Below are 25,598 nucleotides of genomic sequence, written 5' to 3'. Positions count from 1 at the left end.
ATCATGTTCAGTGTGAATGAGAATTCCAATATCGCTGAGATATTTTTATTATAGATTACTTAGAAGCAGCTAACTTATATGGAATATTCTCAGTTTTTCACCTAGTAATAAAGGATTTTGAGATTACTCCCTGATATGAAACCAGTGATGTACTGTTTTCCTTTAAATTCAATGTTCTGTTTTAATATGTCTGTTTTCACCTTCAAGGTCCTTAATAATTCCAGTCAAATACCACTGCAGATCTGCAGATTCTACCAATTTCTTTGAAGGTGGAAGCCTTATAACATCAGCAAAATTCTCCCTTTCTTTTTCCTGCTTTCAACCCTTACAGTTCCTCCAGTGTGTCGGGCCTTACTCAGAAGCAGGGCCTTGTACCTTGTTCCATTCAAATATCCTTTGTTTCCGTAATGGTGACAGTGAATAGCAATGTGTCAAGGCAACCAGATAAATATTTCAGATCATCTTTCACCTATCTTCTCCCCTATTTCTCTCCTTTGCATCCTACTGGATTAGAATTAAAACAAAATTTAGTTTTGCTTCAGGAATCTTATTTGATTTAGAGCTTATGAAGCATCTCACACACTTGATCACGCTAACAAGTAATAGCAACATTTCTTTCAAACAAGTCTGGGAAACCACATTGCTTGCTTGTGTAGTAGGCATGTATATATAGTAGGTGTATATTTAGTTATATAATGCTAATTTAGAGAATACTCCCCCTGTACTCAGCTCTGGTGAGGCCGCACCTCGAGTACTGTGTTCAGTTTTGGGCCCCTCGCTACAAGAAGGACATCGAGGTGCTCGAGTGGGTCCAGAGAAGGGCGACGAAGCTGGTGAGGGGCCTGGAGAACAAGTCCTACGAGGAGCGGCTGAGGGAGCTGGGCTTGTTCAGCCTGGAGAAGAGGAGGCTCAGGGGCGACCTTATCACTCTCTACAGATACCTTAAAGGAGGCTGTAGCGAGGTGGGGGTTGGCCTGTTCTCCCACGTGCCTGGTGACAGGACGAGGGGGAATGGGCTTAAGTTGCGCCAGGGGAGTTTTAGGTTGGATCTTAGGAAGAACTTCTTTACCGAAAGGGTTGTTAGACACTGGAACACAGGGAAGTGGTGGAGTCACCATCCCTGGAGGTCTTTAAAAGACGTTTAGATGTAGAGCTTAGGGATATGGTTCAGTGGAGGACTTGTTAATGTTAGGTCAGAGGTTGGACTCAATGATCTTGAGGTCTCTTCCAACCTAGAGATTCTGTGATTCTGTAACTTCAGTAACATGCTTTTTAGAGCAGTAGAAAAGCTGTATATCCATGCCCACCCCCTAGTAATTCAGTGATCTCAAAATAACAAAGGCCTTGGGTAGCTCCAAAGCCCCAAACTTTTATAAGAGAATGGAGTTCAGAAGCACTTTACCAAAATACACGGACTGGCCTAATTTATATCCCCAAAGAGTTAACTGACAAAATAACATAGGAACATGTAGCATTTACTGTAACCAAGGAACATTTCGTTGTTCCTTGCTTGGGAGATTCAGTCCATACACCTTGCTTGGAGATTCAGTCCATAAAGTCTTAAATTTCTATACAAGTAACCACAACACAGATATAAGCCAAGTCACCGAAACTGCCAAGTTATCAAAGGTTACAGATTACCTTTTGTTCTGCAAAATAATTTCTAAGAGGAGATCAGAAAACAATGAACCGTTCTCTTTGACCTTGAGTTATTCAGTGCATCACCTTCAGGTAAACCTGAAAAAAATGTTGTACCCCAGCCAGATTTTATGATAAAGCTGGTGTTCATTATGGTCTTGTGTCTGTGCCCTATAAGGTCTGACCAGACAGAAGTGACAACACAGGCTTGACAAGTTTCCTGCTTCTTATTGCTACTTCACTTCTACAGATACCAGTCCTGTCCTTCTGATCACATCTAAAATGAAGCAGACAAAACCAAACCAAACCAAACCAAACCAAACACAACAAAAAAACACTTTGGGATTAGCTAGTCCTGACCTAACCTACCTACATTACCATTTTAAAATTGACACACTGCACTGCTCTGCTTTAACTATTGATACACATGTATTTAATTATTTAGCTTGGTTTAAGAAATTACTTCAATAATTTCTGGTGTATCCAAGCAAAAGGTCACATAGCACATGGTATGTCATACTCAGCAGTTTATCTTAATGTCCCAGTATGGTAGACATATTTTCCAGATTCTATTAACAACAGAATTACACATCAATATTTTAGATTTTGTATATTCTGTATATTTTTATATTTGCATATTTTGTCTTTGTGTACTTTACATAGTCAGTGAATCTTTATTAAAATAAATTTAAAACCAAGTTTTATATGAGCCCGTGCAATGTGGCTTTTTTCCCCCAAAGAGGGAAATATATAAAACTTTGCACATCTTTTCAAAAAAATATTAATCTTAAAAATGATCACAGAATCACAGAATTTCTAGGTTGGAAGAGACCTCAAGATCATCGAGTCCAACCTCTGACCTAACACTAACAAGTCCTCCACTAAACCATATCCCTAAGCTCTACATCTAAACGTCTTTTAAAGACATCCAGGGATGGTGACTCCACCACTTCCCTGGGCAGCCTGTTCCAATGTCTAACAACCCTTTCTTCCTAACTTCCTAAGAAATTCCTAAGAAGTTCTTCCTAACATCCAACCTAAAACTCCCCTGGCGCAACTTAAGCCCATTCCCCCTCGTCCTGTCACCAGGCACGTGGGGGAACATTAAAGTGTATTCAGGATTATGACAACACAAATAATCATGGTTTAATCTGGTTCATATTTTAAGCAGACATTCTTATTTATGAAAAATACAAATGTATTCAAAAAACAGCATAGAATTGTCACAAAAGTATCTGTCAACATGTTTGAAACATTTTTTTTGAAGAATATTGCTTCAGTTAAACTCTGGGCATTGCAATTTTCTCTTTTTTACCTCTAATAATTTCAGCTATGTAATACAGACTCTGTGAACTTGCATATTTTACAAATCTTAATGAATCCATATTGCTTCTGGTACATTTGAGTTCTTTAATTTAGATTAGCATTAGCACTCCCTATACCTTCTTCATAACAAATTCTCCCCCTTACCAGAGCATAAATTACATAAAAATTACTATGAAGACTTTCACAAAGAAATATTTTATTTAGAAAAGGGCCTTCAATGCTTGTGCTTCCTGAGGGACCTTACATTTTAGTTGTCTTCATTGGATATAATTTCTAAACGCCCTTTTTCATATATGGCAGATTTTTATTCCTGGAATTCATACCCAAATTTTGATAATCTACCTTTATCACACGAAGTGGATATTTTCTAAGGATGCCACTGTAACTGATTTAGGAATTCTTCTTAGCCCAAAAAGATATCATAGAACAAAGGTGTCTGACAGAAACTTGGCTTGATGTATCAGACAGATTTTGAATTAGATTGACACTGAATCATAAATAAAGTGATTGGTCACAAGGAATAGGCTGATTTGGAATTACACCCACTTCTGCAATAAAATAAAACAAAGAATTGCAAGATATTTTTTAGTAATAAAACACATAAGTCCAGGACAGAGCTGTTTACAGTGCATTATTTTCCTTTTTATAATGTGGTAAGAAATCCACGTCCTCTATCGCACAACAGCTGCCTCAAAAGCATCTAGCTTTCCAGCATCCCAGAAACAACAAAAAGAGCAGAAAGGAAGTGCTCCAGAAGGTACAGTGTGGTATGAAAGAGCAATATGCAGTGCTCAACGGCCTGCTGTGTGGGAGAGACCACTTGTGTACCCACAAAGACACAGATTCATCAGACATGCAAGAATTGCCCTGTATCTGCTCTGTTTCGTCTCAGTTTATAACGAAGTCCTCCAATCTACTTCCACTTGTTCAGCAGTTGCAAATTCCATGCAGATTTTCAGCACAGTGACCAGGGTGCAGGCACAGCAACCACAGCAGCAGAAGATACGAGTTCCAAAGCACACTGTGACCTGATCGACTGTGATGGTTTTGAAGGAATGTGCTTGGATTATCAAAGACAGATGGAGTTCAGGAAAGGGTCAACAAGGACCCACCTCGGGATATTCCAGTGTCCTCAAAAGCAGAATTTATGGATCATCATAAAGGTCATGTGATTTGCAAATGATGGACAAGCTTAGTCAACTCCACGATATAAAAAAAAAATATAATCAAATTTATATTGAAAAACAGTAAAGGGAAACTGCAGGTTTAAAAAATTAGAATTATATTTATGTCTGCAACATTTTATATATATATATTTATTTATTTATTTTAAGCTGTGTTTATGGCACTGGCAAATTCTGTTCCTGGAGTCTTAAAATAACAGCTACAGGTAGACACAAAACTAGTACACTAGTACACTCAACCAGAACCCATTTATGCTAGACAACAAAGGTAATAAAGTAGTAAAGCTTAGACCATTTAAGTGACATAATTAATAACAGATCTGCATAGATTATTCATTTGCTATTCATGTTAAGTCACAAACTATTAAATCTAAATTATGCTGTCATTTGAGGAAGTCCAGAACTGCCTAAGCCAAGAGCTTTTTTTTTTATTATTATTAGTATTAGTATTATTTTATTTTGGATATATATTGATGTTCTGAAGCATACATCCAATTTCATGGATTAAGTTATGAGCAGTCCTCTTTTGTGTCTACAGCCACTTGCACTGTTTCCAGCTCTGGGAAGTCTGGTTCCTAAAGCGTACTAAAATTCTGGATTAAAAAAAGAAAAGATTTCTGATATCTCCTAACTATAGTTCACGTACAAGTGACAGAAAGACAGAGTTAAAACTTCCATGTTTTTTCCACTTAATTAGGAGCCATTGGAGAGGAAAGGATACAGAATACACAAACACCACATCCACTTGCCATATAGGCCCCCTTGCGTGCATGAGTTCTACAAAGTACCTATGGGTATGTAAGGAGATGTAACAAAAACAGCAGGCCAAAGACAGGAATATTACATGCTGAAAGGATAGTATATGAAAGTTTTCTGAGGACTGATAATCTCTGGAGCCTAGTAGTCATGCTGAATCTGAAATAGATAAACTCAAGACACCGAGAGACTGCTCAGTCTGCCCAAGGCCATTAAGATAAACAGCAGATTAAGAGACATCCAGGAAGGTAGAAGAATGATATACACTTCTCTCTTTTTTATTAGCAAATGCTATAGGTGCTAAACCATAAAAATCAACAAGGAAAAAAACCTTCACAACACTGCAAAACTTATTTCACTGAATTACATTCCTATTTTTGACTTCTGAACTCTTGTGAGAAAAAGTTTAAACCGAAATAAGAATTTCCCTGCAATGCTAATCATATATATATTTGTACTGGAGGTAAAAAATGTTCTCTCGCAACATCAAATACTATTCAACATAGTCTGTGTAGAGTACCTTCTCTCCCTTCTATTCAGTGCAGAAATATGTGGTATACAAAACTTCTGATACTATTTCAGCTTCCTTACAACTAAAATCATAGAATCTGTCAGGGTTTCAGGATGGACTCAAAGAGGAAGGAGGATGGTAAATCAAACGTCTATGTGCACTGAAAATCATACAGGACTACAACTTCATAAAAGTAGTTCTTTATACTGGACATTCACAACATGTGAGCTGTACATGACTTCAATATGTTCTATACTATGTTAGCACTGGTTTCAGCCTCTTTACAGAATCTGTTTCTACTTCTGTCTTGAAAGCGAAGTTTAGAAAGAACTCTGTCCTCTCCTCCCTGTACATATCCTTCTCATTTTATTTTCCAGTGTCCTTTAATTCTTTTTCTTAACAACATGGCCTAGTTTGAACCTATAGCTGTACATTTACTTTGAAATGCTCAAATTTTCAAACTACATTAGTAAACAGCTTATAAGCAAGCTGTTGGTAATTTTTGTTCCCATCACTTCAGCTGTAAAAAACAGCATAATTCAAAACAAACAAACAAACAAAAAAAAACAACTGGGATTCCGAAGTGTATTTCCAGACTAGCTGTGAATTTTGACTTGCTTTTTCAAGCAACACAGTTGTGCTCCTTGAAGGCGTACAACATTCTACCAGGTGTCTGAACCACACCAGTGCAAGACTTAAGAGACATGGCTCAAGGCTAGAGTCAAAATATTCTTGTCCTTTCCCAGAGGCCTGACTCCGCAAAGTCCAGCTGTGACTGTGGAATTTCACTCATTCCCCAGATTCAGTTATGAACTGATCTTTCAGCAGCTCCAGAGGCAGACCACTTACAGCTTCACAAAAGGGTACAACCTGTTTTAAAACACACCAGCTCAACTGTTTCACACAACAACAAAAACAGATTTTCGTTTCAGCACCTGGTCAAATAAATAAAAGTGGTTTGAACTTAAGCTGAATCTAGCTTGGAAAAAAAAAAGTCTTTAATTTCTGTAAAATTCTATTTAGTAGTATTTTCAAGCACAAAAGATATTTACAGGTAATTATCTTCCTTTGACTTCATTACACAAACCTGCAGTTCTGTCTGCATAGTGAATTGTGAGCACTGTGGTAGATTTGAAGATACAGCATTCTTAAAGAAGCCAGATTCTTCATCCATGTTTAAATCAGGGAAAAATGAAAAACCAGGCCCTCATAGATCAGTTAGCTTGTATAACTCCTGGAAAAAAACATAGAGAAAAACGTGCAAAACTATCTATAAGCATCCAGAAAGGAATACAAAGAGCAAACACTGATTTGCCCCCAGTGACCAGCAGCTATATCAATTAAAACAAGTTGTGCAAGGCACAACTGCCTTTGTATGTATGAGAAAGCATAGCTATCTTGATGAGTAAGGCTTTCCGCAGTACTCACATCAATCTTATAAAAAGTATAAGGAAACATGGTGTAAATAAAACTACTAGAGGAAGTGCAAAACTTGCAGGAAAATGTTAACTTGTGATACTTCAATAGTTCTCTGACAAATATGAAGGATTATATATTGATTTTTCCTTCATGGTCTGCTTTCCCCTCCAGCCTCCGCATTTTTAACTCTGTTGCCGAACTTGCTGTAAAAGTCCTTGCTCAGGCAAAGTAGCAAGCGATAAATAAAACTGTACTGCTGAGGAAACAAAGCGTAGTACAGAGGTTCAGCAGTCAAGCATGGATGTTGATGAGTGTTGATTTCTCCTACACAAAGTACATTCTGCAGGCTACATCATGCATTACTGCATGTGTTGGAGAGGGGTGTCAGGGGCCAAGCATCTTTGATACTCCAGAAGCAATTATCACAGCTGCATACAGCTCCTGGGGCACATGATGCCATTTAGCTACAGAACTTACTGAGGGAGCTCAAAGGAACAAAAAGATTCCCTTGCACAAGCAATGCTATTCCAGTTGGTGTCCAGCTGCTTAGACTAAAAAGGTACTGAGGGAGAGGACAACTGATAGCACCTGAATGAGGGATGTGGTTATTTCCTAATCAGACAGGGGCAGTGTGAGGACACATGGGCAATCCTTTATTCTGAATACATAATGAGCACATGAGCTGTCACAGGAGATCTAGCTGTTTGTCCATGGATATTCAGAACTACAAAACCTACATCTATCCAGCAAAGGCTGAGTTAAACATCATGCCATACCTGCTGGTACTCAAGAATGCCTATTTCCAATGTCTTGCACTATAGGGAATCTGTGGCCATTCAGTCACAAAGGGGTGCTAGGGAATGTACTGGAGAACCCTTAGAAGGAAGCAAAAGCAAGGCAGTCTTAGAGAAAAAAAAAAAAAAAGAGAACAAAAAAAAAAGAAAAAAAAAAAAAACAGAAAAAAACGGCTATCATAGATGTAAGGGATAAATTACCAGCTTGTTGTTTTGCTTACACAGAAATGAATGAATGGTTTAGGTTGGAACGGTCCTAGAAAAATCATTTAATCCAACCCCAAATGGCCAAACACAACTTGTCTGGAATGCAACATGGAGAGGGTGCACCTGGCATTATACTATCCAGTTAGAAAATAATGGCTCAGTGCTTCTAGAATAGGTAAAAATAAATAAATAAATAAATAAAATCTGTGCAATATCTGATCATAGATTTTTCCTAGTAACGACGGGCATATTTAACAGGAAAAAATGCCCAGTATCTAGATAGATAAGGATTTAGATTCAGAAAGCATTTTTCCTGGACTCAGCATTTACAGGTGGATGGACGTCAGGGAGCAAAGCACCTACAGCATGGATGGATGAACACAGGAATATCCTGTACCTACCTCTCTTTCTGAAGTAAATGATTTTTGAGATCATATGGCAGTTCAGGTACAAATTTTATAACTTAATTATTCCTCACAATATAGTAAGCAGCATGCTTAACATAACTAAATACGGAGATAAAAGTCAAGTAGACACTCTTCAGACAAATTAAAGGAAAGGTCCAGCAGTTGACTGACATTAAATTTTCTGGCTGGGAACGAGGTAATTATTTTATGATATATATATATATATAAAGAGAGAGAGAGAGATTGTGAGAGAAATTGAATACAGTCTTTTATCTAAATCTCACAAAGCTTTTTTGAAAAAAAAAAAATCTAATATTTACGCTAATTAAATCAAAGGTTTAGCACATTGCAAATACATATAGAAAGGTTGGAATCCAGCCACGCTGCAGCTGAGGGCAGTGTAATCATGAAGCTACAGTCACACTACTGCTCTCAAAACAGCTGCCATCTCCAGTTCTCAATAGGGATGAACCTAGCTGTACCTTACAACGACACTTATTTGCAAAATGGCTCTCTCTTCACTTTGTTTCCACATGACAGAAACCAAGGTGAATGAAAGACAACAACATTCCCTAATGCTTTCAGAAATTGTGACAGACCATATCTCAAGGACAGAGATAACTCTTCCCTCGCCAAATCTCCAGACAATTAACAGTTCCTTGAAAAATAAAGTACAGTGAATTTAAAAGTATCAAGAGCATAAAAAGTTACAGATGCTTGATTTTACAAACAGAAATTTTTACATTTAGAAGTAACATAGTTGGATCCTTTGCAATGCAGCTAAATAAAAAACACCCTACCATACACCACTAAATCTTGTTCTATTACATTGCTCACTAAAATACATAGCTGACTAGAACCTGCATTTTGAAATATGCAACTATCAGCAATATCACTTTTACGATTAAATGCAATAGGGAAATGAAGAAATCCAGATCCAAAATAATAATAATTACAACCTATAAAATAGCACTTTATAGTTAACACATTTCAGAATAAGAATTTTGTACAGAGATCCCACTGGAGATTATGAGCATCCAAACTCATACCTGAGATAATGTACTCAGCAGTAAATGTATGAGATGGGGGTAAAAGCCAGAAAAACAAATGAACAAACAGAATTTTGGGGTATCATAACATTTCAAACAACATCTTGACTCATTTTTTAAAAACATCACTCAGCAAATCACTGCAATTGCTTACAAATAGAAAATCATGCTTAGCTTTGCTTAATTATGCTCTAACTTTTTTCTACACTGGAGACAGAATTTATAGTAAGCATAACCTAATTGATTGTTATGAAATGATGAGACCATTTAGACAGATGTCTGATTCTCCATGGACATTTTTTCTCCAGGAGAAACAAGACAGGCCTGCAGCCTTAACTGTCTTTTCTGAATTTATGGTGGCAGATCTGTCCATCTGGATTAGTGTCATCTGCCCTTTTCGAAAAAGACCGGTGCCTGTAAGGCTTTCAAAGATAAATCATCTATGCAAAGGAAAGATTCCATGTGGACCTACTGATTTTTTTTTTTTCCTATTATGGTAAGCTCAAATGAGATTTTTCTCCAGAAAAGCAATTGTATTTAAGACTTTTATAAAAACTATCCACTAAAAATTTAAAAGCACTAAATTATTCTATGCTTAGTACTCCACCAACTATCCCTAAAAGTCATAGGGTCTTCCTAGAAAGAGCAAACTTAGAAGGAACTGACAAGGCAAATATATTATTATTACAGCTGTGATATTTCAGCAGTATCACTGAAGCCATCTTGAATCAGAGTTGGAGAACTGGAACACACTAAAGTGAAGCAGTTTGCAAAGAGCAGTAGATATCTCCACTGCCTAAGTATTGCAAAACTGAAATAACAGCAGATACAGCCACCATTCAGGAAAAAATATAGAAATAACAAAATAATTTTTTCACTGGTTCAACATCGGTAATTATTAAATAATACCAGCAAAATTGTTTTCATAGAAACAGATCCTACCAGCCAATTCACTATGGAGAATATTGTTAAGAACTTCCTGTGGTGCAGTCTACCCACATGTACACCCAGACACTCATGCATAACATTTTGATGTCACTTTATGTGCTATTCCTTTCCCTATGCAAATACAATAAATGAATTCACAATAGATGACATGAATAATATTTTGTTAAAGGATAAAGTGTGCATAGCATGCATAGTAACTTCCTTATCCTAGCAGAGAAAGGTAGATGGTAAATTAGTCTAGATGAAGAATGATGAATGACATCTCAGTATGTTCTTGGTAATGCAGGAGAGACCATTAGCTTCTATTTGAAGGTAATGTGAATACAAAAGTAAAACATTAGCACAGTCTCTTCCTGCTTTGTTTGACTGGTTACCTTCCATTTCTAGAAGATAAAGAACAAAGGGTCTCACAGGATTTATTTTTTTTTAAAGGACTACAAAAAAAAAGAATAAAAGGAGAAACAAACAAAAAATCTATTAATTATAGATTTCTATCAACCCTGGATTAGCGGCTGCATCTTCTTTGAAAGTTCTTCGATTCTAACCCTAAACGGTAAGTGCTAGTGCTAGAAATAAGAAGAAAGAACGTAAAATTGTGTTAAAATGACATTAACATTTTCCAAGTAACCACCCCAACCACAGAACAGCTAAAGTTCTTTAAATAATTTAGCTCTTCACATAACGTCTCCCCATGGCACACAGTTAAACAGAAGACAAATTGACCTAAGATCTTTGCAGCTCCTTTGAAAACAGTGTGCTTACAAAATACTGGATAGAAAAAATGCAAAACAAACATAAATCAATGTTTTGAATTTTAAGGTTCCCAACTTCCAAAAAGTACATATCTGCATATTTTTCATTTCAAATGTTTGTAAAAAGCATTCTAAACTAATAAAAATAATTCAGTATTGTCAGTTGGTTACACTAAGTATACTCTTTCAACAGCAGCTATTTATATTTGAAAACTCCATTTTTTCTATAATGAGATGGCCTATAATAAATGAGCAATCGTTACTCAAGATGTAATTGTCTGAACAATAAACTGAAGAAGCCAAATATAGTTTCATTTTATGTCTTCTGCAGTTGATACATCCTATAGAGCTCATGGTATATACCATGAGCAGTAAGCAGGAACTCCTTACTTAGCTTCCAGACATACAAGCGAAGGGATACAAGTACAGAATGTAGTTTTGACATTGTATTAGTGTACCAGAATATGCAAATTGAAAGAAAGTCTTTTATTCTAACTGACTTATATTGCTGGCCAACTTTCATTCTTACACCATTAGGAAATACAAATGTTATTTATGCCCATAACAATGGGATAATAGTGAATTAAATTATTGTGCTGGCAGCCTTGTATACTTTTTGTTTTGAGATTCAGATTAGAAAAACTTGTGCAGTCACAAATGCAACTTAAAATAAAATCAAACCATACTTTCATAAGTGATTGCTAATAGTTCTACTTACAAAAAAATATATGTTTATATCAATGAAATAGCCACCTGCTTTCTATATTTTTATATTTTTCTATATTTCTATATTAAAACTTTTTTTCCCCTCATGTGAATCTGAGATGAGATTGTTGTTAATCAGATACAGTTATGCTTCCCAGCCAAAAACACAAATAAGGAAAACACCTAAAAACTGAAAGATTAAATGCAAATTTCATCAATGGCCTTTAACACGAAGTCTGAATAAAGACAAAATTTATAAGAAGGGTGTAAGGAGGTCTTTGTGGAAGTATGTGCAAATTTGATATTTAACAAGTAAATCAAAGATTACCATTTCTCTATTATTAATACTTTGCACAATTGTTCACAACAGGCTTAAGATTGCTAGAGCCACAGAAGTCTTAAAATGGGGGAAAAAAAAAGTGTAATCAATCAGCTACCATTCTTGGTTCTCATTCAGCCAAAAATTGATAGAAAGGATATGACTTCGGTATAACCATTATTTTACCCTTCCTAGCAATCTAAATGATAATTAATATATGGCAAGGCATCTAGTGATCTAGCAAACCTCTAAAGGCAGTTCAAGAGGAGTTACATAAAACTTAAATTGAATTGTAGTATAGTTCTGCAGAAAATCTACTTTTTCATGCACGTTTCATGTATTTAAAAACATCTCAGTACACTGTGTATGGTGGCAGAAGAAAATGCATCTTACCACTGCAGCTGGAACTTGATGCATTTTTGCAGCAGGGGTTCCTGGGCGTGGGTAAAATTGATTAATAAATAAGCTCGGAAACCTGTACTGTTCCACAAGTTTCATTGTTTCTTGAAAATCTTCATCTGTCTCTCCTGGAAAACCACAGATGATGTCTGTAGCAATCGTTATTCCAGGCACTCTGTAAAAAAAAAAGTATAAAGAAACATTGAGCTTAGGACAAGTAAGTGTTATTCCATTAAATACTAGTTTATGTAGACTTGTAACTCTTCAACTTTATCTACAGAAATTGAGACCTAAAATTATCTTTGGAAAAAAAAAAAAAAAAAGAGAGAGAGATTTTAATATTATTGCTTGGTAATGAAAAATGCATTTGGTACTCAGCCGAGAGCACAAGCAATAGAAGAAAGACATTGCACCAAATATTGGATCAGTATTATGACACATGAGTGAAAACATCTGGACTACCTCCTCCTTCATCAGAAATTATAGGTGATCAGCAGAGCTTGCAATTTTCTTGAATTCTGATTACATAATGCACAACGTTTATAACTTCTCAGACTTAGCCACTAGAACTTAAAACACTGATCTCAAAGGAGAAGAGTCCCCCCCTAAAGAAGGGATTGGCATCTCCAATCATGGAGCCTAGCAATTTTAAACAAAAATGGCTTTGGAGCCAATAAGGCAACTTTTAGTCATGATTTAATTTTTAACTCAGTACTCCATAGAAGCGGGCGATTCCTTACTTTAAAAGGAAAACAAAATACTGAAGTTTACAAACGCACAGGCACTGAACTGTCCCTATTTAGCAAGGTCAACATTTTCTAACTGTTCCCCTTGGACTGAATATACAGAACCCTTAAGCACATGGCCCAGAAAAATGAGTCCTTCAACCAAGAGATTACTGCATGGTATTTACAGAGCACTGTATGGGACCCAGGAGATATCAACTCAGTTTTCCAAGTCTGACACTAGCCAGCTGGATGACCACTGCCTTATGAGAAGCTGGGAAACCACAGCATCGCTCTGTATCTCAGCCTGCTTGCTTGCAAAGTGGGAATAAGGACTAACCTCTTCTGCTGAGAGGCAGAAATGTATAATGCTTGGAAGTGCTCACAGTGCTCCCTGCTGACATAGACATGGCCTTGTCTACAACAGAGATGATCTCTGGACACTAACAATGATAAACTGGAGAAAATATGATTTATTAGGAAAGGCAAGAATCCTATAAAGATACTGGTGGTATCTGACTTAAAGTTGGTCCTGTTTCAAGTGGAAGGAATAGATGAGATGACTTCTAGAGGTCCCTTTAAATGTGAATAGCTCTCCAGTTTTAAGTAGGCTAAAGCAAGAGAACATCTGAGATTAATTTTCTTAGGGGTGAAGGGCATAAAGAGTGCTGCCACAGGAAGCGAAGCTCATGCCTGAGCTTAAAAAGGGGTTTTAAAGCCTTTTTCCAACCTAAAGAAAGGGACAGAAGGCTTCTCTTTCCATCATCAGGGCAAGTGACAGCAGAATTGTAAATGCAAAAGTATCTAGTTTAAATGACATTTATAAAGCACCTGAATGGCCAAAGAGAACTATTTTTTTTCTTATTAGACAGTACATCACCATAGAAAAAATCATAAGAAACTAAGAAGCTTGCATTGGCACAGCCAAAAGAAAACCTTCCAACAATGAGGTCTACTGGAACAGGAGAATCTGTTGACAAAAGACAAAAGAAAGGGGAAGAGGAGAATATTTTTCTTAGTAATTTGATTATGTGAAATCTCAGAGCGTGCACAGCCAAGATTCACTACAGTGGCCTTAATACAAACAGTGTATGGGGGTAAATATATTTTGAGAATACTTTTTTAACATAAATGAACACAGTTTTTTATGTAAGTACTGGCAATAAGCTTACATTGAAACAAAAGTCTCTTTTTAACGTGTCTGTATATATAGTTAGCCACACAGGAATTTATTAGGCACTGTATTGTTAAAATCTTCTTTTACATTTTCCTAATGAAAAATCCTCACAAAATAAACAAACCAAATTCTTTCAATTCCTTTTTTAAGTTCATAAATTCAGACTTAAGCATTTGAGATTCAAGTTGAAATATACAATTGGAATGCCAAATCAAAAATGTATAATATTGGACATTTTCAAGGAGTAAGTCCAATAATTGCAAGTGGGAAACAAGATAAGTATTATGCAGAGCAGCAAAAATCCCCAAACTGTTGGTTAAACCACCTCAGTTGCCATTGAATTCTTAAGACTGAAACACTGCAAGATACAAGGTTCTGCTTGGTATCAAGTGACAACAGAATTCATTGGATTTATAGACTGAGTGAACAGAGGTTGCATTCTGTAACATGATTTTCTTCACATCACGAATGTTTTGTGCAGTAATGGTAAGCTTGTGGAAGAAAAAATACATTACTTCATAAATCAGGATCATGTAACATCAGCTGCCATTTCTCAGAGTACGAACAGAACATGCAATACATTTGACAAAACCATTATAATGAAGTTATTTTAACTATTTTAATGACACTATCGGCAACAGTCAAAGCATTTATTACCAATGGTAGTAGTAATACCATCCTTTATAAAGGTTTGGTTGTTTCTATAGCAACATGAATTATAAGGTCCAATCAAGCTAGATACAATAAAATATGTTCTTTTTCTCCATAACACCAGTTGTCACTCAGTTAAAAGGAAATTACATATTTTAAAAATTCATAAACTGTACAAATGTCTGAACTCCATTTGGTGATAAGGTGTTAATTATCTTAGTAATTAGATTTCTCTCTGGATGGAATTATTACACACAAAGAAAAGCTAGGGTATGAAAAGAGAGTAAGGACCATGGTGTATTCAGCAACAGCAATTAATTACAGTTCAATCCTGTATGCCTGCCCAAAATATGACATTGCATTGTACATTTTAATACCACTGTTGATTATACCATTGAAAAAGTTTTCAAAAGGGGAAAAAAAGCATATGAGATTTCACTCAGAATAAAAAACAGTTACTGACAAAAATCAAGCTCTTACCCATTCTGTAAGCCTTCATGAACAAAAAATAAGTGGAATTAGTTCCACACACACAAAGCATCACTCCTTAATGAAAGGAATGATTAAGACAGACAGACATAATTCTGGAAAAATATAAAACATATCCATTTGAAAATTAAGGTTACCTTTGCTCTGACAGTCTGAAACAAAGCAGAACTAAGTTCTTTACTGAGTAGACTCAGATGATCTTCAAAGAATTGTCCCAGCTATGAACTATGACACAAAATTACACAAGAACCAATCTGTTGTGCAAGTCAATATTAAACTGTGTTGCTTTTTTTTTTTTTTTTCAAATTATATGCAGTTTGTCTATTCTGAAGTAAACAAAGAAAACATTGCTGAACACCCCCTGTAAGCATTTTGTAACATTTACTACATAAACGCATTTAGAGTAAGTCTCAAAAAGTTCACTTGCAGCAAATTTTTTCTAGGGTCAGTAAAGAACCATACCACATTGTTTAGTAAATCAAGAATACAGTGATCCTTATAAAACATAAACTGTTTTTTTTTTTTTTAAAAAAAAAGCAGAAAGTTGCTTCAAGCATACAGAAGGCTGGATGCTCCTTACAGCCTAGCTAATGGAGTTGGTCAGTCTGTTTTAATACTTCTGAGCATAGAACAACTTAAACTTTGCCCTCATAATCCTGACAAATGCCTAGAAAGATTACATGAAATCATTTTATCTGGCAATCACAAGTCCTTTTTCGCAAGATTATTTTTTTTTCTCTGAAGACATACCGTCTCCATTCACTCTACTCAGGAAAATAAGAAAAAAAGTGTCCAAAGTTGACTCTCAATTGGAACATTTTACAGTAAAATTGTGGAATTTCAGAAAAATGTGAATTTGAGGAATAATCAATGCCACCTATAAGAAAATACAGTCCTAATAGTTAGGGTTCTTCATCATGTTCTATTCTTTCTGTCCCTCCACATAGATAAGTCCCTTCTATCTACTCAAGCAAATTTACGATCTATCATCCTGAACCAGACCAGCCATACAATCACCGTCATTTTGGGCAGCTCTTGCTACTCAAAAGGGAGCAAGTACTTCATCTCACTGCAGAGTCCATTTTAGTGTGGTGTTGTAAAGGATCACCAGAATGATCTGTCTGAAACAGAAGTGATCATAAACAAGTGCTGAGATGTCAGTGCTCAGAAAGGAGGAGCAAACGTGTCAGAAAGGACAAAGAAATACAACATCTTAACCTCTACTTGAAGTCAAACCCTCACGGGTCAGAAAAAAACACCTGTTCTACCTCCCAGGGGAGTGGCTGATGCCTGGGAATAAAGTCTACGAACATGATAGAGGTTGCTGCTGCCACGAGAGTTGCCTCCTCACAGCTCACAGGTATCTCTGTTAACTCCAACCAACTCCAGAAGCATAAATGAGGCTCAGACAAGCTGTGTGCTACTACAGCTACACAGTTCCTGAAGCTCTGCTATCTCAGGCACCTCTCTCTGTTGCATATTGCTAACAAGCAAGCAGTGTAGACATACCCTCAGAGTGACAAGTTTCCGGCCCTATTCTGCCTGGGGGACTTGGTTGCTGATGTTATAGAAAACAGAAACCAGACTAGCAGTAACAGAAAAGTAGGGCAGCTGTACCAGTGACAGTTACCACAGAGCTGTTCACCAAAAGAGGAAAGTTAGAGAATTCTTGATGGAATTTAAGTTGGGAATAAAATGCGAAATAAAATCCCTGACGGATTGATTTAGGAAAGAGAAAAGTGTCAAGCTGACAAAAATCAAACTGTAAAAAAAACTACACTATTTTCACAGAGCAAGATGTCTAAGAAAGCAAGCAGCAGAAGTGTGAAACTTGCTTGACTCAGGTATTACATGAATCATTTTATGTGATGTTAACTACAGAAAACATTTCCTTTAGTAAAAACCATCGCAGACCAAATGCATGCTCAGGTAAGAAATTATGTAAAGAAAAAGGAGCTAAAATGCAATTCATCACCTTCACCTTCTCAAGTGACCACCTGAAATTCTTTTGCGTGATTACAGTTTCTTCTTACTTCCCTTTCAGCAATTGACATTGAAATCCAGGAATGACCTAAAGGCACCAACTGGTTCTTAACCAAGATCCCTCACTCCAGTATAACAAAACACTGGATTAGAATAAAGAGCTATATGAATTAATTTAAAACACTGTATGTTCTTAGAGAAAGATAAAAACTATCTAGGAAATCTAGAGTAACTAATGTCAAAAAAAAAAAAAAGTTATGGCCTAGCAACTTCTCAATTCATAAATTAGAAATTCAAACTGAAAAAAATGTTGGAAGGAAAAAAAACTGAATCCTTTTGACATCAACCCAGTCTTCTCTGAAGAAGAACCTTTATGCAATATGTGCCCCTTCAGGGAACCTGCAAATGAAATTCAGGTAATGTTTCGAAGTTGACTGAGAGTTAGTCTTTGAAACATATTTTCAGAATTCGACAGACATCTAAATGTGCCATTTTGCGTTGGAGCTGAAGGAGATGGTTGTACCTTCCCCATGACCTCACAGTCCTCTGGAAGCCCTTTTCTTCCTTGCTTTTTTTCTCTAAAGGACTAGTCTTGCAGGATTTCTGACAAACTTGTACTGCTCACTGAGTAGCCCTACAAGCTGGAACTAGCAGAAGGGAAACAGACTGTTCAGCTGGAATTACTGCCTCTTTCAAATGCTCGTAATAACAAGACACCTCACCCTGTATCACTCTTGACTCTACGGAGATTAACCTGCGAATTAAGCCATGGAAAGCTCCCTACACTTTCAGAAAGGGATTCAGCTTACCTCCGATCTGAAACCCTCCTGCACCTCTCTCTCTTTCTCTCTCTCTCCAGGGACTATGAGTTCTGCACAGAACAGCGTACTCCTAATTTAAGCATCTGGAGCTCACAGAGTAAACCTGAACACAATTTCTGATGGAGGGGGATTTACATCTTTTTATGATTTACCCCAAATTATGCAGTGGATATACAGACTTCTAATGGATATCCAACAGCAATGTTTTCCTTAGTAATCTTTTCCATGTGCTTTTCAAACTAGTCCAGGATGTACAAGTCTAAAAACTTCATGGGAGGAAAAAAAGAGGCCTTTAAAATCCTTGTATCAGTTGCTCAACTGATTACACGTGCAATGAAACTGGAAAGCCCCTCAGTTCGATGGCAATAGACATTTCATTAACGTTTCTGTATGAAGCCTTTTAAATTATAAGAGACTGAGCCTTATGGCTAGATACAAACGATCATTTGGTATAGCTAATTTTCCAAATTCAGCTAGTGCAAGGAAAAATTACTAATTTATTTAATAAACTAGCATTCTTAAACTTCATAATTTTAAAACTCTGTTGCTTATTTGTTATTCAGACTTTCCACTTTGGTTACTTTTACCAAATTTAGACCTGTTTATGGTGCACATATTTCTATTGAATACGAGAGCATGAGATTCCACCCAGGTAGGACACCTGCTAGCATCTTTCATTCGTGTAAATGTTCCTACTGCAAAGCAATTATTGTAATTCAAATAGTTTAAAATGTCTATTACAGCCTAACACAACTCCAGGTTGCCTCACAAATCAGTTTTCCTTCACCTCACAGTTTGCCGGCACCCAAGTGAAGATATCTTCCTGTTACTGTTTGTAACAGTCTATAGTGGGTTACTTTACAAGTAGACTCACTAATTTACTTTCACTCAACTATTAAAATGCTGAATATTAGCCAACATTTCAGTAAGTTATATTTTGTATGTGTGTGTAAAATACATAATCTTGACTTTTTTTTTTTAAATTGTTTTCACAGCTTGGATCCTATCTCTATGCAACTGATGCCTCAGACACAACAAATCAGACAAAGAAATTGTAATGCCATATTGTGTTTATGTTGTTATTTTTTTTCTATTAAAACAAACAAACAAGCAAACAAACAAACAAACAAAAAAAAGAAAACAAACAAACAAACAAACAACAACAACAACAACAACAACAACAAAAAAAAAAAAAAAAAAAAAAAAAAACAGAAAAAACCCAGTCTTGACCACAGAGCAATGCATTTCTTAGGAGTGTGCTTGCAGGTTTCCCCGAAGAAGGGTATATATACATATACACACATGGGAGAACAATTGGCAGGACTGTAAATACTACCACTTAATTCAGAGGTGATTCATAGTGAACACTTCAGATTTCAAGGGTAGCAGACACTGCATGTTAAGGCCAGCCTTACAGCTAGAGAATCACCGTGTACATTCCAGTTTTTGCATTCTCTGTTTCACAGAGCGCTGAAGGCAGCTCTCAGTAGCAATTCCCCCAGGGAGCACATTGCACCTGAGCTTTATGATCTGCAGCAACTCCAAACTGATTTGCAAATGCAGCTCAAGGGGTTGTTCTTAAACTTCGGAGTCATTAACAGTTTTGATGCAAGTCACACTGGAAAGGCTGCAGAACGGGACATGTGATCAAGACATACCGAGAGCGAGAATATCTATTTTCTATGACCATTCACCAAGTCCACCTCCTGCCCCCAAAAGAGCTCGTTCAGAACCTGGACTGGGGGACACCATGAGACCAGAACTGAACCTGAGAAGGTACAGGCAGGGAGGACCCATGCAAGCAGGGCCTTGGTTTCTCCTTGTTGCTGAGGAATAGTGACCTAGATAAAAAGTGTATTTCATAACTAACATGGTTCACTGCCTGAGAACGAAAGAGTGTACACAATTTTACTCTCTTTAAACAGTTATTGTGAGCATTGCTAGAATTCCTATCAGATGCAGTCAAAATGTTTCATAAGAAACTTCCCATTATCAATTTAATACAAAACCAAACCAAACCAAACCCTCCAAATTAAGGCTTGGACTAACTTTATTCAGCTATAAGGTGTTCTACTCTTCCCATACAAATGAAACATTTTACAGAACTTCATTACAGATTTATAACTTCAGATCATTATTGTTTTATGATTAAAAAAGGAGTGACTTAAGACAAAAAGCTCAACATCCTTAAACTTCATTTCCATTCAATCTCTAATAAATACCATCTGCTGTGTACTTTAGGGATATAATACCCGTCAAAAACTCAGCCGTATTATGAGAACCGGCACCAAGTTGATCTGAAATGCATATTTGAACAGATGTGTTTAAATTACATCTCTCCGTCTATCCACATGCATAAATTCAGAATAAGCATGTGTTGATTTAAAATGCATAAAAAAGGGATTTGGGGATGCATCAAAAGTGAACAGCATCTCAATGGATCAAGGCTCACATTACTAAAGGTCATTACTAAAAATAAAGTTTGAATTTATTAAGGGTTGCACCAGGGAACTGTTCTTGGGAACTGACTTAATGTTTTCTGCACTAAAGCAGCCATTGAAATTACACTAATTTTCTATGACCCTTCACTGTTTAACATTAGAGCTGTCAGGCACGGTCAGAAATAATAGGATCTCGGTCACGAGTAGCTGAGAACATTATATATTTTTTCTGAGCCTGAGACAACGCTTATCACCAACACCAAATGTCTTGGGCTCTGAGGACCATCCATGTCTGCTTCAGTGACAGACATTCAGCTTTTCACTCCGACACAGAAATCAGGCATACAAAACAAAATGATTAACATGCCTTTTTGGCATGATGAAATCAAATGAAAAAACTGCAAGCTGTGCTCCATTAACAAATGCTAATAAAAGAAGAAGAATCTTTCTGAACTTTTTCCCCCTCCTTCTATCCTATAAATGGTTCAGGGACTTTGAAGATAAGCCAGATCAGATCAAAGGTCCATCTAAGCCCAATACTCTGCTACTAGCAACGGCCAGCAGCAGAAGCCTGGGGAAGCATGCAGGATGTATGGATCCCCAGAATCCCTTCCTCCTCCCAACAACTGCATTTTGTCAACGAGGTGGTTTTTTAACCCGTAGCCTGTGATGGACTTCTTTTCTTGTGCAGCCTGTCCTTGAATCCCAAACCTTACATACTGTAAACGCTTGCTGCGAGAAAAAACAACTGTTCTGCACCTGCCACTTGCTAAATCTACTTGATGCCCCTTAATTCTTACACTGGAAGAAACAAGTAACAACTCTATTCACTTTCTCAGCACTTATTCACAATTTTATTGACCTCTGTTCTAGTCCCTCTCAGTTACTGCTTTCCCATACTGAAGAGTCCTTAATTTCCTTTGTGTGACAGACCTTACACCTCTGATAATCTCCATTAGTCTTCTCAGTAACATTTCCCATTGTAACGTAACCTTTTTGAGAGGGGTGTCGACAACATTCAACAATACAGGAACAAAAAGAAAATCTGAAAGTATTTCTAGAATTAAGATAAATGATCTACTTTTTTCATTTTTTTTCTTCAGGTTTTTCATTCAGGTGTTTCATTTGTTTTCTAGTAAGTAGGTGGCAAAAGGTAAAAACCTTAACACAAAGCAAGGAATAAGAGAGAAAGGCCAACGAGAGTGGTTTATTTGCAAGTAAAATGCAAGTATGGAATTGATAAACATTCCATACCTAGAGAAAAATTACACCTCAATCTTCATTGAAATACACTACCTTTAAGAGAGATATGTTCCAAAACATGCTTTGAGAGCAGAGTCTACAACATAAAGAGGACACTAAAAATTCCTTGCCAGTATGATCCGTGTTAAAATTCAGGAAAAGAGGACTCACTCTACAGATAGGTACCATGGAAAAACTGACAAAAAGAATATGAAGAAAATAAATTACTTCTTCCACTGTGATACAAACACTATGCTGAGTCCCATTCTGGTTGCTTCATGGGAGAAGCCCAGGATTACCAGCCTCTCTAAATCTTCTTCAAATCAATATCAGCCTTTGCCTCTTTCTGAGCTATTATTGAAGAGAAATTCAAAAACCCATAACTGTCATTAAAAGAGACTGACTGATGAACATACCACAAAAATAAAGCTGAGCACAGTCTCTGAAAAAGGACTGTGCAGCTGACTTCAGCTGGATATTAAACAGCTGGGGAGCAACAGCCCTCTCCTTAATTAAATTACTTCCCCCTAAGGCATGAATCCAATGGAAGTTAGTAGCTTTTTGCAGAAGTGCATTGGCTGGATATAGTTTTACAAAATAATTAACTGAGAACTGGCAACAAAAAGGTCAAGCAGGTTTCAAAGACAGGCCAAAGTCAGCAACATGGGGTAGGGAGAACAGAATTCACCAATGGAGTAGTAGTATAACAAGTTGGAAGACTTTAACAGGGAATTTAAGATCTTCATTGGAATCAGAATCACCAGTGGACAAAGAAAGAAAATTAAGAATTAACATTGACATTGAGCCAGATGGTTTATTCCAAGATTTTGGTTCAAGATCTTTTATATTAAGAACTACTGCAGCACAGGGAAAGACAGAAGAATGGCTCCTGGCAAGACAAACACTAAAGCAAAGCAGATTTTGAGGAAAACATACTCAGCTCAGAAGAGTTACCCAAAAGAGCTGACAGATTTAGTGAGACAATTCTCTCACATCACAAGCTATAAAAACAATTTGGCTGTATATTTTCCCCTATTACTTTGTGAGAAATCATCACATGAAATGTTTTCCACTTGCAAACATCTACATGGGAAGGAGCAAGGTTGTGAAGGGAAGAGCAGTTAACAACACACACAAAGTATTTGCTAAATTTAATACAATCTTCACTCAATTTTTAAAGTATCCAATGAATACAACTTATACCACACCAGTCAATCACCGAAAACACAGCTGCTTACATGCTACATACTTAGCAAGAGAGTACTTAGAAAATGTGTTGTTAAAATTAAGTATCAGAACCACAGATTTAAGAGAGATAGACAGACCGGACGGCTGGCCTGGGCAAGGTTTTAACAGCTGTTAGCAGTTTTCCTGAATGCTAGCCAGAGAAATTTAAAACACAATTTATGCACTCTTATTGTAACTAAAACACAGAGCAGTTTTACGCCAGGCACTTGCTGCTTTGCATTGTGATCTATTAAATTTTTAGAGTCAGCATCACAGAATCATAGAATGGCCTGGGTTGAAAAGGACCTTAAAGATCATCTAGTTTCAAGCCCTCTGCTCTGGGCAGGGTTGCCAACCACTAGAGCAGGCTGCCCAGAGCCACATCCAGTTTGGCCTTGAATGCCCCCAGGGACGGGGCATCCACAAATGCTAGTGCTCTGATTTTCAGAGCTGCTATCATCCACTTACAAGAGGACATTACTACCTCTGAAGACTACAGGCTTCAAGTGTCTAAATGTGGGAACAAACGCTAGTGGTGTATAAAGTTTATTTGATATTTGAGAGGAAGGCTTTTGAAATTAAGGAGAGAATAGAGAAGTATCAAAATGGAACTTTGGATAAACTAATTTGGATAGCAATGTTCATAGCTGCAAACTTAATACCTGTACCCCAGTTAGCTTTCAGGACTAACATCTACACAGAGAATGTAGAGGGGATTTGTTTCTGGATAGACTTGGGATTTATGGCCATATAAAAATGAAGATCTGGTAAATTGACTTTTTTTTTTACTATCACTTCTCTAACACTTCTTATTACTTAAAAAGCAGCATTTGCATATGACCATATGGAAAAAGCTTGTATAGGGAATTACCGCTTCTGTGAGCAGCATAAGAACTAATTTGAATAATAAAAAAATACATTTCTCAGTACTATTCGTCAGTGCAGTGTTTGGTTCAAAATCCGACATATATACCCTCTCCACCCTTCTTCTGTAATGTAACCTCATCATTTTCCAGTTTTTCTCCATGCTACTTTGGCAAAGGCAACAATTTGGTCTTAAAATTTCAGAACCAAGTGTGACATGAGCATCATGATGTGCTCGAAACACAACTGCACATAGCTTTGGAATTAAATTTTCTGAGATAACATTTCAGAGTCAGATACAATGCTATTTCCTCATTAAGTCAAAACCCATGAGCTTAACTTCAAAGAAATCCAGTGTGCTTTACTAATGAAAGTGTGATAAGATAATGTAAATTATGTTTCCAATCAACACAATACAATATAACTTGAATCACAGAAAATTTACCTTGTAACAAGTAGTTTAAAGAAGCTATGAAGCAAATTGTCCAAAGTAAGCCTGTGCAAAGAATTATTCATTCATGCAAAAAATAATTGGAATGATATACTGAAAGAACTAAGTTACTGGGTATCACTGGAGTGATAGTACACAATAAACACTGTCCACAGACCACTGTCTTATCTCATTCATGGTATGCTCTGATAGCATGCTGTGATTTTTTTGAAATTCGATAATATCAAACTTTATTAGCAAGCACAGTGCAACGAACCAGTTGGAAGAATAAGAAAAGAACATGTAAAAATAAAAAGAAATTTTACTAACATAAGATACAGTGGAAATTTTTTAAAAATTTTCAGTTATGGCCGTTAAGAGGCAGAAAGGTAAAACTGTAGGAATTTCTTAAAATTGCACTTAAGGTGGATAAACATAACAGCAATTAAGTAAAAATATTTTCTTTTTGTTAGAGCTCGTTTGCTGGGTCACACTCTAAATCAGCAAGACAATCAAAGATAGTAACAATAAAAATGTTTTTATATGCAACTTCTAGAGAGTTCAACACATTGATATACCTTAGAATTAGATTTTTTTTTTTTTTCAAAAAAAATATTTTACAATAGAAGTAGAAATAAAAAAATTCCTCAAAACAGTTGCTGTAAAAGATCAAAACAGATCTTGAAGCTAGGTGATATTACAGTTTTCCTTATGCACCTTCATGCTTGAAACAAGGCCAGCTGATCAGTTTCAGAGACACTGGTGCAGTATCTGCAGGAAATAGCAAAACACTTCTCCAAGACGGCGGGGAGGCATGAGAGGGAGCAGTAAAGTAATCCTTCCCTTCCTGAGAACTGTCTTCCACAATGTAGGTGAGAGACCTTTGTTTTCATCCTATGTATGCTATGGTGGCTACAATGAAGAAAGACAGCATGTCCTACATCAAGACTGGCTAATGCAAATGAGCTTGGATTTTACCTCAGACTAGCAGCTTGAGTTTCAAGCTTCTGAGTAGCCTGAAGGATTAGACTCTAGCTGGTAGACAAAGAAGAAAAAACCTCCTCTTCACCGTTCTTCAAGGCAATTGACTAACCTGGGTTTGCCAAATGCATGAATAAGATCATTAGTCTTGAT

The 25,598-nt window shown here is 36.7% G+C and overlaps 1 protein-coding gene across 7 annotated transcripts in view; it reads right to left on the bottom strand.

Annotated features, from left to right (window-relative positions):
* CDKAL1 (CDKAL1 threonylcarbamoyladenosine tRNA methylthiotransferase) overlaps nucleotides 1–25,598 on the bottom strand; it is a 494,283-nt gene that overhangs the window by 166,194 nt on the left and 302,491 nt on the right. For all 7 annotated transcript variants that reach the window (XM_072033334.1, XM_027451212.3, XM_027451213.3 and 4 more), the window contains one exon: nucleotides 12,409–12,589. In XM_072033334.1, coding sequence (XP_071889435.1) covers nucleotides 12,409–12,589 — 181 coding nt within the window. The remainder of the gene's footprint in view (nucleotides 1–12,408; nucleotides 12,590–25,598) is intronic.

The sequence above is a fragment of the Anas platyrhynchos genome, chromosome 2 (assembly GCF_047663525.1).
Source record: "Anas platyrhynchos isolate ZD024472 breed Pekin duck chromosome 2, IASCAAS_PekinDuck_T2T, whole genome shotgun sequence".
NCBI lineage: Eukaryota > Metazoa > Chordata > Aves > Anseriformes > Anatidae > Anas > Anas platyrhynchos.
This window is presented reverse-complemented; position numbering and strand designations above follow the sequence as displayed.